At 45.0% G+C, this 19,483-nt stretch overlaps 1 protein-coding gene across 1 annotated transcript in view; it reads left to right on the top strand.

Moving 5' to 3' along the window:
- ATP13A1 (ATPase 13A1) overlaps positions 1–19,483 on the top strand; it is a 32,972-nt gene that overhangs the window by 4,559 nt on the left and 8,930 nt on the right. The window contains exons 2-16 of the mRNA XM_080996113.1: positions 2,683–2,772; positions 3,484–3,674; positions 5,726–5,798; positions 7,287–7,442; positions 8,209–8,278; positions 8,505–8,611; positions 10,206–10,335; positions 12,280–12,335; positions 12,982–13,108; positions 13,530–13,667; positions 14,772–14,892; positions 15,366–15,523; positions 15,876–16,051; positions 16,916–17,026; positions 18,149–18,274. Coding sequence (XP_080852239.1) covers positions 2,683–2,772; positions 3,484–3,674; positions 5,726–5,798; positions 7,287–7,442; positions 8,209–8,278; positions 8,505–8,611; positions 10,206–10,335; positions 12,280–12,335; positions 12,982–13,108; positions 13,530–13,667; positions 14,772–14,892; positions 15,366–15,523; positions 15,876–16,051; positions 16,916–17,026; positions 18,149–18,274 — 1,830 coding nt within the window. The remainder of the gene's footprint in view (positions 1–2,682; positions 2,773–3,483; positions 3,675–5,725; positions 5,799–7,286; positions 7,443–8,208; positions 8,279–8,504; positions 8,612–10,205; positions 10,336–12,279; positions 12,336–12,981; positions 13,109–13,529; positions 13,668–14,771; positions 14,893–15,365; positions 15,524–15,875; positions 16,052–16,915; positions 17,027–18,148; positions 18,275–19,483) is intronic.

The raw sequence follows: 19,483 nt of genomic DNA, 5'->3' as shown, positions 1-19,483 counted from the left end.
TGAAGCGGGAGGTCATAAACAAGAAGTCCGCCTCCCGTTTTTGTAAATAGACTGAAGCAAAGACGTTACAAGTTAAAGTCTTTGAAAGCTTTTGGCAAAGGATTAAATTTCCATCGGTTTAAAATACAAAACCCCCCTTGGAAGCAGGAGAAGAGGGGAAAATCTTGGATCTAGTGAGCCTGCAGGAGAGAGTGAAAAATCAAATTACCACTGCTCTGAACCTGGGAAACGGGCTGCCAGATGACGTTTGGAGAGAGTGCAATTGACAGAACGGATTTGACAGCTAGCTAAATAAGAGTAAGATACTGTTTCCATTGTCCTTTTCTGCGTTTAAAAAAGAGGAAAAGTAACTGACATTTTATCTTTAGTGTTTGAATTTGTGCTTGAAAGAACTGATACAAGTGGAGACTGTTTCCCTCTAGAGGGAGCTTATGAAACTGTTACAGGACTGTAACTGGGGGATTTCCAGCTGCAGATAAGGAGTTTGAGAACCAGAGAGCGACCTTGGACTATTTAAAAATGTTGACAGGAGAGGCCATTGTGACTGTTTTATGTAAGATAAGCTGTTCGCTGGGACAGCTTCATAAGAAGATGGATGACATGACTTTTAAAGTTGACAATTTAGAACAGAAAGTGACTAATTTGAGTCAAAAAGCGAACATCAACACAGAAATAATTCAGGACTTGGTACAGGAATCCATTTTGGCAGGACAAATGGTGGAGGAGAAGGAGAATGCTGCTGTTGTTGAACATAACGTTGAACATAAAGTAGTACAAGTGAGATCTGTGGCTTCACAGAAGCAAATTGAGGACTATAAGTTGAGGCCTTTTATGATTGAATCTAGGAAAAGTCAGACTCTGAGGAATGGACCCCGGCTTGGATGAAAGAAGGAAAGTTGGAAAGATCCCTCTATACAGGGATTAATTGACTTTTGGGACATGGACTCGGGCCTGGAGGAGATTGAAGTTTTGGGGGCCTTTGGACTTGGAGGAATCTTGAAATATGCCCTGAAATACTTTACGGACTGTAGCTTTAACTATGGAAATTTGGCTGATCTGTTCAGAAGGAAGAAAAGGATTGACAGGTTGGAGTTTCCCCGAGATTTGCTTTTTAGCTATAAAGAAAATGAAGAAGACCTGCAGAAGGGACTTGGAAAAGAGTTAAGAGCCTCGGACATAAGATCACCAGGTTGATGGACTTTATGGAATTGATGGAAAGGACTGGCAGAATCCGAAACCAGGGAGAGGAGATGGTGGAAGAAGATTGGAAAATTTAAAGTTTATATATAGACTTATGGTAAAACTAATGAGTGATAGAAAAATGGTGGAATGATTTTTTATGGGCTTAGCAGAAATGTTATAAGGAGTTAAGCATATATAAGTATTTTAGTTTTAATGGAAAATAAGGTTAAAAAATACGTTATTTACAATATGATAGAAAATGGAGAAAGATGGAGAGGATTTGCTGAAACAATTAAATGAAGTGGAATACAAAAAGGGAGGTGAGAGGAGGTCGAGGAAACAAGGGAATGAAAGAGTACGGAAAAGAGAGGATGCATGTTTTTTTGTTTTTTTAAAATTGTTTTTGTTTTGTTTTATTTAGGGTTAAGGTTAGGGAGTGGGGTTTGTTTAGTTTAGTGGGGTTTGTTTAGTTTAGTTTAATGTGTTTAGTTTTTGAGTTTAGGTTGTGTTTTGCATTGTTTATATATTGTATTGTATTGGTTTTTTTTCCTTTTTGTTTTCCTTCTTTGTCTTTTTTCCTGTTTTTTTTTTCTTCTCTTTTTTTCTCTTTTTGTAATCTATAAAAGTAATAAACATTATTAAAAAAAAAAAAGAATTTCTGATCTGGTGAGAAAGAAGCAATCTCAACCTTGACGCTGACTTTGGCTTTTTACGCATACTGTCGCAAAATGGAGCAATGTAGTTTACTGTTGTTATATTAAGACTGTTACCCATGCTACAGCATGCTTCATGACAAAATTTCATTTGTTTGTAATTAGAAATAAATATTTCGCAATATATAATTACATATTGTTTTTGTGATTAATCACTATGCTTTAATTATGTTCAATTTGTAACAATGAAAATACATCCTGCCTATCAGATATTTACATTACGATTCATAACAGTAGCAAAATTACAGTTATGAAGTAGCAGCAAAAATAGTTTTATGGTTGGGGGTCACCACAACATGAGGAACTGTATTAAAGGGTCGCGGCATTAGGAAGGTTGAGAACCACTGTTTTAGAGAATACAGTGGAAGGGCACAGACAGTATTTATTTTAAAACTTACTTGTTAAAGCTCTTAATAGTGAATTAGTTTAAGTAACTGATAGTTATTTACCATCAGTTGTTAATGTTTTGCCACCTGTTAATCATACTCAAAATTAGCTGCTTGAGGCAGCCACTGTATTCTGTCTCATAGTAGGGTCAGTCCTGTGCAAAAGGTTCAGAGGAACAGAGGCTAGTTGTGTATCCATCTCAGATACTGACCTGGTTTGTACATAATGCTAAGCAGATGTGAATTTCCAGAGCAAAGATCACAACCGCAAGCCTTGGTTTACTACTCTTGGTTGATTTAGGAAAGACAAATCAAAAGCTCAGATTCAGATGTAATGCTATGCCGGCTCTTTTGGTCCTAACTCTAAAGACTGTTTTCTTCCCTAATTGTGTGTCTTTCAGGTGCGCAGTCCAAGGAAAGCCACATTGGCTAAAGTTGTGCCAACCCCCAATAATGGTTCTGCAGAATTGGTGCCCATCCATCGAGACCAGGTAAGAAATTCATGGCTGTGGTTCAAAGCAGCTCCCCCATGTGGAACCTTCTGTTATCCCATTTCTGTTTGCCAGCTGGATACAGACTACGCTAGTCATGACTTGACTTGTTGCTTCAGTGGGACTTTTGACTAAGTCTGGATCTGGCCTATTGATTTGGCACCTTGTAAAAAGCCACAGAAAAGCAGACTTGGCAGCCAAATAAAGGTAGGAAGCATGCAGGCAGCGCATGTTCGAGAGGGTGGGTTAAATTGATTTGTGTCTCTTGTCTACTTCAGACATTTTTTTGCATATTATGACTTTCAGCTTTGGAGGTGTCCTTTTATTGTGGTACTTTATTGATGCTTGGGTTTACTTTGCTCAGTTTGGAACACAGGAAACTGCCTTATTCTGAGTTGGGCTACTGGTTCATTTAGCTCAGTATTGTTGATACTGATTGGCAGCTGCTCTCCGGGGTATCAGACAGGATCCTGTCCCAGCCCTACCTGGAGATGCCAGGGATAGGATCTGGGACCTTCTGCATGCCAAGCAACCACTTTGCCACTGAGCTTCGGCCCTTCCCTGTTGGGGTGGAGGGGCCGGTGATTGCGCCTACCTTGCGGCAGGGAGTCCTTTTAAACATGACAGTGGAAGTGTCTAAAATCTTAACTTGCTAAGCTGGCCTCTTGCATGTGGAAACCTGTTTGCTGTAACTTTCTTTATTTCTTCTAGGGGGAGGATGGACAGGAGGTCCTTTCCTTCGAATTTCAGAAAATCAAATATTTCTACGAGCTAAATGAGAGGAAAAAATTCCTTCCTGTGCTATTCCCTGTGGAACATCCATTGCAATTTTATCAGAATGCACGTGGCTATCAGGAAGACAAGGAGATCAAAGCAGCAGAGAAGACCTATGGCACCAACAAGTAAGTGGGGCAAACTTGGATCCAGCTGCTTTGGGGTAACATTTATGGTGGGCATTTCCAGGAATTGGAGCACTCAGACTTTTGCCCACAGGATGCCTGAATTAATGACTAGTTAACTTACAACTATTAGTTGGCAGTACTTTGAATCCAGCATGTGGGTAACATAGTATGAGTTAAGGGTTCTCTGGGGGATACTCTAGCAAAAAATAACTGCTGACAAAACATAGTGCTTAGTGTGATGCGCTGTGCTCAGTGTGGGTCAAGCCACCTGTGGGTAGGTAGGTGTTGGCAGCATCCACCTGCCTTGAGAGACAATGGAGTGTGCATCTGGAGGTGAAGTCAAACTGCCGCATTACCAGTGCCGAAGTGGCCTCCCAGGGTGCGAGCCTCGGCAGTGTGTATAGCAGTCCTGGACTGCCCAGACCACAAGACACACACCTGCCTGCCTCCCTGGTGTGGTCCAAAGGAAAGCAGAGCAATGGATGGGTAGTACTATCAGGTTAATGAGTAACTATAGGAAGAATTTTACAGAAATAGTTTTTCATTTCTGTGTAACTATTTTTTACAGTTTACTACCTGGTGATTTTGTCCTTCCACGGGCGAGCAATTTTATTCTGATTTGGCTCCTGAGTATGCAGTTGTATGCATCAATGGGGCTTACTTCTAAGTAGATATGGGTAGAGGAAAGCATAAATCTCCAGACCTTTATGAATAAAGTTAGGGGTTCTTTGGTCATTGTTCTACAACTTTTGTGCCCGTGTTGCCTGCACATTGCTCATTAATGGAAGCTGAAAACTCATAGAGCACGTCTAGAATATCCCCTACTAGATCTGTCCTGAGTCCTGGGCTGAGCACTGCAGTCTTTCCACATGCATTTAGGGGTAGGAATAGTAGAGCAAACAGCCCCTCCCTTTTTACAGTCATCACCTGAACTCAAGCCCTGGCCCTAATCTCTCTGGTACCTCTCTTAGCCCTTAACTGAAGGGCCTCCAGGATTGAGCCAGCAAGTGGAGGCAAGGAAGATTAACCTACTCAACACCTTCCTCTCTTCTTCACAGTTGAAATACAACTTCCTAGCTCTAATCCCTTGTTCTGGCTTCCATCCCAGAAGGATGCTGTCGGCAACAAGGAACACAATTAAGACTCAACACATGCATCAGAATGCACACATTTTTCATGGCCTCTCCTTTCACTCACATTCTAGCCATCACCTCCCCAGCTCCTATTTATTCTTGGGTAATTATGGTGGGGAGAGAATTCTTTTCTTCTCCCATCGTCCACCCACCTAAGCTTCTCAGTCTTAAACTCTTAGTGTTTTGAGGCAAAGTTATGTAGTCTTCAAAGTGATAGATCAACCACGGAAGATGCAGGCATCTACTGCAATTGTGTCTGAAGGAACAGAATACCCCCTTGAATAATGCAACTTTGTCTTAAAGGCCTGATAAAATTTTAGGGCCTGTAAGATGACAGCAGAACTATCAGGAAAGGTGGGCAACACAATGAAAACTCAAGTCAGTAGCTGCAGCTTCTCTAACAGTATCTGGAAGAACAAGCAAATGATGTAATAATCATGTCAACCAGTAAGAGAGAGTTTTCACTCTCCAGTTTTCAGCCAAATGTTAGAGGTTCACTTTCATAAAAATGGCAATGGCTGCAATGGTAATTCTTGTTTCTCTAGTTATTAAATATACACTGTTGAAGTAACTCTAGGACAGACAATGGAATACAAGATTTTGAAACCTTCCTCATAAGCCCTTTTTTATGAAGAGCTTTGCCTGAGGGATTGCTGCCCGTCAACTTCTCAGAACAAGCACTTTTGCAATGTCTTAGAGCATCCGGCTTTGTTTCCACTTGGAAGCAGAGCCGGATGCTCTAAGACGTTGCAGAAGTGCTTCCAAGTGGAAACAGAGCAAGCAGAAAGATGGTGAGGTGTCTCATGTGGGGTTGGGGTGTGTGTGTGTAATCAAACCTCCAGGGTTTTAGGGGTTGCAAGCAGGACGGAATGTCACAACACAATGCCATAATAAATCAGGGTTCTGTTTTTCACACAGGGCAGAGATGGTTGTGCCAGAATTCCTTGAACTCTTCAAAGAAAGAGCCACTGCCCCTTTCTTCGTCTTTCAGGTAATCAAAAAGGATCTGCAGCATCAGCCTCTTTTTGAGTTTCTGTTCCTTAAACCCAGAATTCCACAGGCAAAATCTCTTACGTATATTTAAAAATTGACACCTTCTATTGTACAGTGGTACCTCGGGTTAAGTACTTAATTCGTTCCGGAGGTCCGTTCTTAACCTGAAACTGTTCTTAACCTGAAGCACCACTTTAGCCAATGGGGCCTCCTCCTGCTGCAGCTGCTGCGCCGCCGGAGCACAATTTCTGTTCTCATCCTGAAGCAAAGTTCTTAACCTGAGGTACTATTTCTGGGTTAGCGGAGTCTGTAATCTGAAGCGTATGTAACGTGAAGCGTATGTAACCTGAGGTACCACTGTACTTTGAATCACACACTCCTGCCATACATATTTACCAGGCTGGTATGGACTTAGATGCTGCTCAGCCATTCTTGGCGCAGAAGCTAGGAAGAAAGGTTGCAGCGTTTGGGAATATTTTAGTTTACAGAAAAGGTGCTAAGAGTCGACATGATAGACGTTTTTAAAATTATGCATGACATGGAGAAAGAGAAAAAATTTCCTGCCCTCATAATGCTAGAACTCGTGGACATCCAGTGAAACTGAATATTGGAAGATTCAGGACTTCTTCATGCTGCACATAGTTAAACTCTGGAACTTGCTCCCCTCAGAGGCAGTCACAGCCACCAGCTTAGCTGACTTTAGAAGCAGCTTAGACAAACCTCTTGTCCTCATCATGGAGGATAAGGATATCTGTGGCCGCCTGCTGTGGTTGCTATGCTCTGCCTCCACAGCTGGAAGCAGTTCTCTTTGGATTACCAGCCGCTGAAACTGCAGCCAGCAAGAGGGCTTTCCCCCTACAGTCATCTGGCTGGCCACTATGAGAACAGGGCGCTGGACCAGATGGGGCATTGGCCTGATTCAGCTTACTGTTCTTAAGTTAAAATTAATGTTTTCTTAAAAGTTTTCAGTGTGTATAAAATATCATATGTTTATGCGAATAACAAAGTTTATACAGGCCCAGCCTCTACCCTCGTGTCCCACGTGGACGTTCTTGGAGGGCCTGGTGAGTCTAGTAACAAAAGGTTTGCGTTAGGCTGTTGCAGTTTTTGTCTTCTCTCTTTGGTCATTTAACACACACCCGTTTCAAAATGCTTTCAAACCACACAATAATTTGTGGTTCAAGAAAAACAAATCTAAAGTCCACTTGGGTGCCCAGAATTGGTTTCCATGGTTCTTTGGAACTTAGCCACTATTTCAGCAACCATTGCAACAATCTTATAAGATGGCCCAGTATTATTTATCCCTCTGTTACAGACCAAGCACCAAGGCTAGAAGCTTGTCCAAGGCTACCTCATGCATTTGAGGCTGAGGTGAAACTTAAATGCTTTTAGCCACTGTGCTAACCAAGTCTTTGTTATAGGCCTAAATGGGATTGTTGCTCTGTACCAGTATTGGGAGTGCTTTGTGTCTGTTTCCTACATGTAGGTCTTCTGCGTGGGGTTGTGGTGCCTGGATGAATACTGGTATTACAGTGTCTTCACCCTTTCCATGCTGGTGGCTTTTGAAGCATCTCTCGTCCAGCAGCAAATGAGGAACATGTCAGAGATTCGAAAAATGGGCAACAAACCCTACATGATCCAGGTGAGCCAAGGCAGGAAGTGGTGAGCAATGCTGTGAGACACTGGTCCTTCCCACTTGGAGACAATCTGATGAGGCGCATGGATTCCGGAACGCTGAATCCCTGTTGCTCAGGGTGACCCTAGAGGGCTGATCACTGTGTAGAATGTAGAATGCAGAAGGGAACAGTAATGGCAGTTGCTAGAAGGAGAGCAGTTAGGAGAATAAAGCCAAGGTTGTTGGGGTGAACTTGGAGGTGCCGCCAGAGCCGCAGGGATTGCGCCAGCCCCAGATGGGAGTCAGGAGAATTATCTTGTCATTCAGCTGCTCCTCACCTGCCTAAAGGGTTTGTTATCAACAATACTCCCAAACCCATGGCAATTCTTCTCTTGCACCAATCCCCATGGCTTCCCCATCTCCCCTGTTCATGCAAGGGCATTGGGAAGACAGTTGTCTGTATCATTCTGTCAGGTGGTGCTGTAGTTGATCAAGGGAGTGCAGGAGGCTCTTGAGCTGACCAGGCCTGAGTTTCCAAAGTATTAGAACGGGGTTGCTGTTTGATAGATTAACCTGTGATGGATAATTGGTCCATTCAGGAGTCCTTGAGCCCAAGCTGATATGAATTGTAGGTATGACGAGGTGAATTTGGGGAAGTTGGTCTGTGGACAGCTCCAGCTTCTCTTCCTCTAGCATCCTAAATGCCACCCTTCTGTGAACCACCCTGAGATCTGTGGATGAAGATTAAATTAATAAAGAACAATAGTACTAATAATATCTCTTCCTCTTGCAGGTTTACAGAAACAGGAAGTGGCGTCCAATTTCCAGCGATGAGATAATTCCAGGGGACATTGTGTCCATTGGTAAGATCAGTGTTGCGCTGATAAGAACCCTGCCACCCACAGTCTTAATTAGCTCAACTATGTGTATAAATTAGCATGTGCATATTTCATGCAACTTGTGTCGTGGGCCTGAAGCCTGAGTCTTTTCAATACCTGACACAGTCCCTCTCTCAAGAGTCCTGAGACCTTATGAGCAAAGGCCCCACCTTCCCCCCAGTCCTTCTGAGCATCCAACTCTCACTTCCAGGCCGCTCCCCCCATGAGAACCTTGTGCCGTGCGATGTGCTGCTGCTGCGGGGAAGGTGCATCGTAGATGAAGCCATGTTGACTGGAGAGTCAGTGCCTCAAATGAAGGTTTGCCTGATGATTTCTGCTAATTTAGTCACAATTTATTTAGTGTTAGCAGGATGCCTGGCAGTTATACAATCTGCAGAAGACAGTGCTGACCCAGGAAAACGGACACAGTGGATGTGAAATGGGCCATATAGATGCTGCAGGGTGGGGCTGCATGAAAGTCGACATAGTGGAAGGGATCAAAAGGGGACACCTGGGGAGCAAGGAGTGAAAGTGAAGGAGAGAGGAGGTGTAGCTTTGAATAGTAAGGAAGAGAAACATGAAGCTGACGGGGGAAATGGCAGGGATGTGTTCGTTTATACAGAGGGAGAGATTGCCATGGCAACAAGAGGCAAAGCCAAAATTTTGGAGGAGAGGTTTGGCAATTACTATGAGCGATATGGAACCTCCATGTTCAGAGGTGGCGTATTTTAGAGCCTCGGGTAGTGGGACCATCTCATTCTGCCTGCTTGTTGCCAGTGTCCTATGAGTGGCCGTTGCTGGACGCAGGAGGCTGGACTAGATCAATTTGGCCTGATCTGGTTTTGGTTGGTTAATGAATCTAAAAAAACAACAACCCCAAAACAAGGGCAGCTTGTGTGTATCCAGCACAGCTTGATGGATCCCTTGCCTTGGTAATGGGTGGTGCTCCCTCCCGTGGTCCCCAGTGTGGAGTCCTCTGACTTACTGAACAAGAGAAGAAACAGGAAGTGGCTTGTTTTATGCCGGTGGTGCTTTTGTAGTTCCAAATTGCAAATAGCACAATGCTTAATATTTATTTAAAAACAAACAAACTGGCAAAGCAATCCAGTTATACAAAGCATCAAAGCACAACAACACTTAGTTTTGTTTGTTGAATTTATTAGATGCATTTTTCTAAAAGAAGACTCAAGTTGTCTTGGAGCAGTTAAAATATACAAACATTTATATAAAATGTTTATTATATATATATATATATATATATATATATATATATATATTATATTATAATATATATAATATTATATAATATATAAAATATATATATTTATATAAATTAGAAACAGTCACCATAAAATAATAAAACTGCACTACCCCAACGGTATAATGAAACATCAGGGACGGCCAGTTACCAAAGGCTGATATAAAACTCATCCCATCGAATATCTGGGAGTAGAGGAATGTCAACTTCACACGGAAAATACTGTTTTTAGATGCTTTTTATTTTATTTTAAATTATATTAAGAACATAAGAGCACCCGTCATTCTGTTCTCACAGTGGCCAATCAGATGCCCTTATGGGAAGCCCACAAGGGAAGCCCTCAGACAAAATATGGGAAGCAGTGATGAATCACATACCTGATGTGCTCCCTCCAACTGTAGAAGCAGCTGCAGATTTCCAAAGTTGAGGAATGAGGGAGATTCTCAGTCCCTGGATTTTAGAGTCTTTTGTGTTAAAATATCACTACATATAGCTTGCTCCCTTGTGACCAAGAACGCAGGCAGGTACAGAGCAGGTTGTTGACGTCTGTCTACATTTGTAGCTGCCTAATGTAGGCGGAATAGTTGGGCCAGGCATTATTGGACATCTGCTATCAGTTCCCAAATGTGCTTTTTTCTTCTTCTTTTATTGTAGGAGCCAATCGAAGAGTTAGACCCAGAATATGTCTTGGACATGAAGGCCGATTCCAGATTGCACATAATTTTTGGGGGAACGAAAGTTGTACAGCACATCCCACCGCAAAAAGCAAGCACAGGCCTGAAACGTATGTACATGCCTATCTAGCTTGAATCAATGGCAGGGAAGCTCTTAAAGTGTCATTCCCTGAACAGTTTAGTTGCTGCTTGATTGCTGATATAATAAACCCGCTAACTTTAGCACTAAGGGTACCGTATATACTTGAGTATAAGCCGACCCAAATATAAGCCAAGGCACCTAATTTTAGCACAAAAAATGGGAAAACTTAATTATAAGAAGAAGGAGAAGAAGAAGAAGAATTTTTATTTATACCCCGCCCTCCCCAGCCAATGCGGGGCGGCTTACAAGGCTTACAAGCAATAATAAAAACAAGTTGAATGATTACAACTTAAAAACAAAATACAACATTAAAATATTGAAACATTAAAATGTAGCCTCATCGCATTATTGACTCGAGTATAAGCCGGTTCACCACACCACAAACCTGGTGGTGGCGGCAGCGGCGGAGGAAGAACAAGCAGCCCAAAAGGGCTCCTTTCGGGCCGCTCGTCCCTCCGCTGCTCGCAAGAGCAGGCATAGGAGCTGCGGTTGGGAGAGGCGCAGCGCAGTGCCTCTCCCAACTGCGGCTCCTGTGCCTGCCCTTGCAAGAGGCAGGCGGTGCCGGCGGAACCAGCAGCGATAAAGGGCTCCTTTTGGATTGCTCGTCCCTGCCGCGCTGTCCACCTCACTCAAGTATAAGCCGAAGGGGGCTTTTTCAGCGTAAAAAATGTGGTGAAAAAGTTGGCTTATACACAAGTATATACGGTAATCTCTCAGTAGGAAAGAGCCGTGGAAACCTGTGCTTTCCCCTTTCTTCTCTGGCAGAATTTCCCTGGTGCAGAATTTAAAGTCATCACTTTTAGCTGTGAGATGAGGATATATACCTGTTCAGAAACTGAAACTTTGAGATCAAGTAGACATGCAGACATTGGTAGTGAAGCAGCTAGTGCTAGAAAAAGCAAAAGGGTCCAGTTTCTCCAACAGAAGCTACCTGAGTGATTCACATGATAGAATTAAACTTGCATTATATAAAAGCATACAGGCAAAAGAGCCAAGCTTGGATAAATTACACAATTAGGGGTAGCTCAAATACTCCTTAATTACAGAATTGTATATTATTTATTCCTTTTGAATAATATGCATTTCTGACAATAATAGGATTTCATTATAGTATGATGCAGATTGGGAAGGCATTTAAAAATATAGAATAAAGAAAAAATTCTTTTAAAAAACACAATTTCAAAGGGAGAGAGAGGGAAAACGTTTGCTGAAAATGCTATAAGTCAGGTAAAGGTAAAGGGACTCCTGACCATTCAGTCCAGTTGTGGCCGACTCTGGGGTTGCGGCGCTCATCTCTCTTTGTTGGCCGAGGGAGCCAGCATACAGCTTCCGGGTCATGTGGCCAGCATGACTAAGCCGCTTCTGGTGAACCAAAGCGGCGCACGGAAACACCGTTTACCTTCCCGCTGGAGCGGTACCTATTTATCTACTTGCACTTGACGTGCTTTCGAACTGCTAGGTTGGCAGGAGCAGGGACCGAGCAATGGGATTCGTCGCGGGGATTCGTACCACCAACCTTCTGGTCGGCAAGCCCTAGGCTCTGTGGTTTAACCCCCAGCGCCACCTGCGTCCCTATAAGTCAGATACAACTCCTTCAAAACGTGATCCAAGAGAAACTGCCTGAGCCTGGAAGAGAGGGAGAGGCACTATGATTCACCACAGATCTACCAACACCTTTGCGTCTTCTGCGCTGTGTAAGCTTAGACTGGTTTCTGCATGTTGCAGCTTCCTTCCTTCGCTTTAGCTCTTCTGCATTTCTTGATGGTCTGTCCTGGCGCCATGTAGCAGCTGAAGCCAAAGTGTTCATGTCCGAAGGATTTCTTTGGAAGAACTGCACAACTTGACCTATTCATCTGCTCATTTTTTCATACCAACATGTTGCGTAATCCTTTTCCTTTATACCTCTTCACAGCGGTTGATAACGGGTGTGTGGCCTATGTTCTAAGGACAGGCTTCAATACATCTCAGGTAAGAAACGAGAGCCACTGGGCTTCCGCTTGCACAACTGTCACCCAAAATTGGTTTGGGGTTTGTGTCAGGAGAACCCTCAGAACAGCACTTCGAGGGAGGAGGGGGCAGACCACTGTACTTAACATGAGATAGTAGAAACCTGTTTTCATGTTTATTTTACCCTTGGGAGTAATCCACCTGACTTGGCACGTAAAGAGACAAAGACTTGTCTGGATATTTAGCTCCACCTTCAGGAGCCCTTGATTATCAAGGGACTTCTGTTTGCCTTCCTGAAGCTTCTGATAACCCTTGAAGCTCTCCTAAGTAAACTGGGGATTGTGTTGAGCTGAGGACTTAGGAGAGCTAATCTTGGAAGCAAGCCCTGGGAACCTTTTGCTACTGTCCTAAGAGCGGATGGCGCTTTCAGTCTTGCTACAACTGTTTTATATATCAGTCTGATTTTTCAGGGAGTAAACTGTTTAGCCAGCAGGGTCCTTCTTACTGAACTGCAGTGGGCAGGTCAATCTCAATAAGAAGTTCTTAAAAGTCTTGTTTTATTGCTCTCTCACTGCCCCTAGTCTCAAGTTAACTAAAAACATTTCCTGCCACTTCTCCTGAGGGAGGTTATTGCTGCCTCCCCCTGACAACTCTTCCTCCCTCCCAGGGGAAGCTTCTGCGTACCATCCTGTTTGGTGTGAAGCGGGTGACAGCCAACAACTTGGAGACCTTCATCTTCATCCTCTTCCTGCTCGTCTTTGCCATTGCAGCGGCAGCATATGTGTGGGTTGAAGGTGATTTTTTATTTCTGGAACCTAGGTTTCTTACAGATCAGAAAATAGTATCAGTGAGGGCACAGGTTGGGGTTTCATAGAAGGAGCATACATTTGATATGGCTGCCTGAGTGTTGATGGGGATGCAGCCTCACCTAGATGGTTTTTTCCTTGATGATGGGCTGTCCTGCTATGTATCCATTGCTCCCTAGAACAGTAAATCCTGTACACATGATTTGGCAGCCTTTTCTGTGGGTGGAGATGCTGAGATCACAAGAAACTCTTTTTAAAAAAAAGAAATCATTTCTCCTGGCACACTAGCAGTTCTCTTGTAGCTCATAGGCATTCCGCAGTATGTGGTTTGGGAAACATTGTTCTGATTGTATTGGTGGACTTTGCAGCAGTAAAATGGCATAAATATGTGTCTGCTCCCCTTCCCAAGGCACCAAGGACCCCAGCAGGAACCGTTACAAGCTCTTTTTGGAATGCACTTTAATCCTCACCTCAGTTGTCCCGCCTGAACTCCCCATCGAGCTCTCTCTGGCCGTCAACACCTCACTCATTGCTCTCGCCAAATTGTGTAAGTACCAAGCCTCACCAAGAAATGAAGCTGCAGGCTTTGAAATTGCAGGGGGTGAACCTGCTGACCTGATTGCATTTCTAGGAAGTGTCCCTGTTTTATTTATTTCACAGCTTGTTCTACCCTCAGGTTCTGAGCAGTTTGCTAACTTTATTTTTATTGCAGGATACTGTGTTCTACAATATTTGACTATTATGGCCTTATAAACAAAGCGCAACATAAGAAGTTGCTTATATAATAGTTGGCTAGATGTAGGGGTCTTGTCCAGCACTTATCCCCTCTCAGATTCCTATAGACTTCAGGTCCCATGAACAAGGGGCTTAATCTTTCCCTTCTCTCCCCCCTCCCCACCATAAGGTTTCATCCCCACGTCTTGATTTAGAATGCCTACCATCCTGTCTCATGGACTTGAGTGTCCTCCTATGAGATGTCTGGGACCATTGGCCCGAGAGCGGAATCCCTGTTGCCATGGTGAAGCAGCCCATAGTTCTTAGAACCACTGGCTTTGTTGCCCTATTCCTCCTAGAAGTATGCATTTGTAAAAACTCATTACTAAAATAAACCCTTTCTCTTCCGTGGCCACTCAGTCCATGCCCAAACAGAACTGTTTCATGTTTACCATCTGAGAGGTGGGTATACCCTTTATCTTGTAATTGCATAGCAAATGAGCACAAGCAAGTTTGTCCTTTTGTTAAACTTACTGGGTAGTAGCCACAAAGACTTATGCTTGGGCAACAGAATTGCCCATCCCCCCCCTCCCCCCCATATGCCCCCCCCCCAGAACTGTTTTTGGGGTTTTCCCAAGCCTCCAGAACAGATTTGGCAGTGGGCATGCAAGGAGAGGGGAAGTTCTGTTGCACAAGCAAAGTGACTTCACTGGGTACAGACCCCTGTGTCGTTTTCCTCACTTGATTGTGTATGTGTGTGCAGGCGCGCACACACATGCCGCCTCCTCCTCTGCTTGGAGAGAGGGCAGTGATGGAGGAGGCCTTCACACAAAAAGGAAGGTATATTTTAAATTTTTGACCACCATGAGTGGGGCCCAGTAGAAAAAAAGGGGGGTAGTGATCGCTGACCTCTCCCTCTCTCTTTGTTTTCTTGAAGATGTTTACTGCACCGAGCCATTCCGCATCCCCTTTGCAGGGAAGGTCCAGATTTGCTGCTTTGATAAAACGGGCACCCTGACCAGTGACAGCCTAGTGGTGAGAGGTGTGGCTGGGCTCAGGTAGGTCCTTGGTGGGGTGAGCCAAAGGAGGCTGTTCAGAGCTATCATGGGCGCTCTTCACTTTTTAAATTATTACTATTATTTTATTTTATTTGTGAGTCACTTTATCTTGCCCAGGGCCACCCAAAGAGACTTACAAACAAACAAAAGCCTCACCTGTGTTCTCAGGTAATAATAGAGATATCCAGCCAGGATATCTACCTTTGGCTTCGCTTCCAAGCCCCCTGACCATCGGTCATTCGGGCTTGGGCTGATGGGAGGGCCACAGCTTCCCCATCCCTGGCAGAGAAGATTGTAAAAGTAATGTTTGCATGTAGCCGCTAGCAAATTCTCATTTCCACATTGGATATTGGAACTGCTATATGTTCACTGTAATAATAATCTGCATCCTTCTCAAGTCCTCTGTCATACTAATGTCAGTAGTTGTCCTTCAGCTGGAGTAATTGATCTCTGTGTAATCTCCACTATTGCAGAGATGGGAAAGAGGTGACCCCTGTGTCTGACATTCCTATTGAAACACATCGAGTCATCGCCACATGCCACTCCCTTATGCAGCTGGATGATGGGACTCTGGTGGGTGACCCTCTGGAGAAAGCCATGCTAACGGCTGTGGAATGGACTCTGACCAAAGGTAGGCTTGCTTCATTTCTGAGCTGCATGCCTTTTTCCAGAGCTCCCTTACCTTTCAATTCTACTAGAGTGAGCGAAGCTTGCCTGCAACTTTCTTTCACAATATTTGGAACTAGGTGTGAATCAGCATCTGACTAGCCAGCCGGTCTGACTCTGAGGCTGCTTCAGTGTTTCCAGAAACCCCTTTTATGTTCCGTGACTGTGCGCTGGGGGAGCCAGGGCTTCCTTGTTCTGCTAAGGAATGCATCCTGTGGGCTCAGGGCCCCTTTGTCACTCCCAGGAGCCCAAGGGGAGGATTGCTGCTTGTGGTGCTGTTGAACCCTTTCAGGATTTCCCGATCTCTTTGTTTCCAGATGAGAAAGTTTTCTCCCGAAGTATTAAAACTCAGGGACTGAAAATTCACCAGCGCTTTCATTTTGCCAGTGCCCTGAAAAGAATGTCGGTCTTGGCTTCCTACGAGAAGGTCGGCTCCACTGATCTGTGTTACATTGCAACTGTGAAGGGGGCCCCGGAGACGCTGCACAAAATGGTGAGCAAAGGGAGATGGGTGTGACTTTATCTCTTGGTTTATTGTTCTAGCCATGAAATGGGCTGGTGCCAAGGCAGGGAATGCTTAGGAACTGAGCAGGATTGGACACGGAGAAAAGCCTTGCGACTCACAGACTGGAAGACCTTCCCAAAAGAAGTACTTGAATCTTCCACACATTGGCCTAGTGGCAGATGAGCATTTTATGCCCTGGATTGTGGGGAGGCCAGATAACATGCTGAAGATAGGAGGGCGTGGCAGCAAGGCCCATGCAGCTAAGCGGGGTCGGGGGTGGGGAGCCAAATGGCCAGAGCTGAAAACGTGATACCCAGAGTGCCTTTGATTTCGTGAAGTGCTCTATTATCAAAACAATGTTTGGCAGCTTGACAATGCTGTTGTTAAACTTTAGTCGGTTTTTTTTTTGCTAGAACATAAGAACCCTTCTGGATCAGACAAAAAGCCCATCTAGTCCAGCATTCTGTGTTCACCTTGGCAAACCAGATGCCTCTGGGAAGATGGCAAGCAGGGCAGGATGAGTGCAGCTGTGCTGTTCCCACTTAGGTTCCCCAGCGACTGATATGCTGAGCCACCATAACTAGCAGCCTTACCTGCATGTAGCTAAGCCTCTGTTGAAGCCGTCCAAGTTGGCAGCCTCTACTACAGCTTGTGGGAATGAATGCAATGTGCTTCCATTTGTCTCTCCTGGACCTGGTAACCTTCAGCTTCACCCTCCAAGGCTGCCAGAGCCTCTGCTGTTCTGGTGCTTTGTGGCTCACAAGGAGACGTGCTCAGGGCGGGGGGCTTCTTTCCCCTGCCTTCACATTCTTTTGTGACTGTCCCTCTTTGCCCCTCTCTTTTCTCGTGCAGTTCTCTCAGTGCCCCAGTAGCTACAACAGTATCCACACAGAGATCTCACGCGAGGGAGCCAGGGTCCTGGCACTCGGCTACAAGGAATTGGGACACCTCACGCATCAGCAGGTAGGCTTTGGCCTGCACAGGCGACACCTTCCACATGCTCTGTCGGGACCCTATTGCTGTGGGAGGTGCCGCTGTATGTGCCAGATTGTGGCCTCTCTTATGGGTAAAGTTAGTTGTGCTAGAGATAAACTGAAGGATAAAACCAGCCCACACTGGCCCCTTGCTCATGGTTGGCCTTGAACGCCTCTTCCTTCCTTTTGCGGGGTAGAGAGGAGCATTCAGAGTTCTGACAAAGCACAAGAGGGTTGCTTTTCACATGGCAAGGTCAATCTGTGCAGCCTGGCTAGAAGTCTGCTTCTGAAGTGTGGCAGCTGCCACACTGTGCTGAGTGCACAAGTGACCTGGCCAAAGGGTTTACAGTCCAAAATAAATGCACAAGGCAGCCTAGAGGGAGAAGTTAGAAACTGACAGATGAGGATGAGTGGAAAGCAATGTCAATGTGGGTTTTTTAGCAAAGACACCCCCCCACAGCCCAGTAACTGCAATGTGGAAGGGAAAAGCCTTTATGACTTTAGAGGAAGGGGCATAGCTGGCCACCAGGGCAGAAGGCAGAGAGATGGGAGGGAACTCAGGGAGTTGGTGGACAATGAATGAGTTTCTGTGTGTGGTGGAGAGAGTTGATGTGAGAGAAGATGACGATTGGACTGGAGAGTTTGTGGTTATGCGGAGTGAGAAGGGGTGAGCAAAAAGATTTGGGCGGAGTAAACTGATCAAGCCCAATGGAAAAGGAAGTCTGCTGACTGGTTGGCAAGTTGGTTGGAATGGGCTGCCCAGGGCAGGGGGACTGGATTTTCCATGACGCTCATCTGTGCCAGAGCAGGTGCTATTTAAGTGGGCAAGGATTTCTGACTTGGCACAAGCATGGGGGGAACTTAGTCAATGGTCTCCAGCACACCACCTTCACAAAGCAGGATTCCAGGTGAGACCTGGATGCTCTTTGACATGTCGGATTGCCATGTGAGGTATGGACTAGGAAGTTTACCAAGCAATCCCAATGTTGTCCGCAGTCTGAGGGTTGCCCCTAGAATCAGGGTGTGAATTTCTATGGGAGATTCTTCATGTGGGGCATCTAAATATTCAGTTGGACAAAGCGCTGGTCTTTGTTCTCCCTCTCATCTGAAGGCACGAGAGATGAAACGAGAGTTGCTTGAGTGTGACCTGCGATTCATGGGCTTCATCGTGGTCTCGTGCCCCCTTAAAGTGGACTCCAAGCCCGTCATCCGTGAAATCCTCAATGCCTCGCATCATGTGAGTGAAAAAGCATGCCTGCTGGCTGAGATGTAGTGGAAGACGGAGACATGGGAGTCCTAGGCAAGCTGAGGAACTGGCCTGCACAGTCCCACCTGCTTTCCTATTTCTGTCCCTGCTGCTGCTGCTCCTCCTCCTCCTCCTCCTCCCCCCCCCACTTGTCCAGAGTCTTTGTTTCCCATTTGCTGCCATTTTGAACAAAAGTCCTCTTGTCTCATTGTGATCAGCCCTTCCCCATGCACAGCAAATCCCAAGGCAAAGATTTGAGCATAATGCCAAGGTATACAAGAATGGTGTTTCCCTCCTCCACACTCTTTAACAATCCTCTGCTTGGGAGATTGGAGATGTCCTATGCTTGCAGGAAAAAAAACTCTTCACACTCGTGTTCACATAAGTTGATAAACTAGGATGGTGCTCCAGAGAGGCACTGCTGCAGAAAAGATAAGAATCTGAAACATACTAAGAGCCCGGGTGGGTTAGATCAAAAGCCTGACTAGCGCAGCGTCCTGTTTCACCTGAGCCTCTTAGATGCCTCTGGCACCCCTCTAGGCTGGCTGAGATGGCAGGAGACACCCCTGCCAGTTGCTCCCCAGCATCTAGTATTCCAAGACATCCTGGAAGGTTTCATTTAGTGCTTGTAGCTAAAGGACCATTCCAGGATGAGAGAGCTCCCCACTGTGTTTCGGGGGGGGGGGGGTAGGCTAGAGAGGAGAAGAAGCAGACTATCCTTCATGCAAATGAAGTATTCCCCACCCCACCCCCATCAGGTGGGAAGGTATACTGCACTTCTGGGAATGGAATAGAGATAATTATTGGGGCTGTGGGGGGACAGTGGAGAGGTTTGAAAGATGGAGGGATGTGTCAAATGGCTCTTATTGTAACGGTTGTTGAGCTTGCGATATCGCTGGTGGTGGAAAGTTGGCCAAGACAAGGGAATGTGCTTTGATCTTCCCTATTGTACAGAAAGAGGTTTCTTTCCTCCAGCAAAATATTTGTTTCCTCCATATTTTGCTGGAGGTTTGTTTCCTCCAGCAAAAGATGTTTCAGAAACCACACACGCACAGACATTTTAGAAGAGAACATGCTTTGAGGTACAATGTAACACTAATTTTGTGATATACAAAACAGTTTTTTAAAGCTTTTTCCAGCCCCTCTGACCCAGGTCTGTGTGGCACATGTGCATTGCATCTCCAGTCCCTGCTTAGGAAA

The sequence above is a fragment of the Podarcis pityusensis genome (assembly GCF_964106645.2).
Source record: "Podarcis pityusensis genome assembly, chromosome: 2".
In the NCBI taxonomy this organism is placed as follows: domain Eukaryota; kingdom Metazoa; phylum Chordata; class Lepidosauria; order Squamata; family Lacertidae; genus Podarcis; species Podarcis pityusensis.
This window is presented reverse-complemented; position numbering and strand designations above follow the sequence as displayed.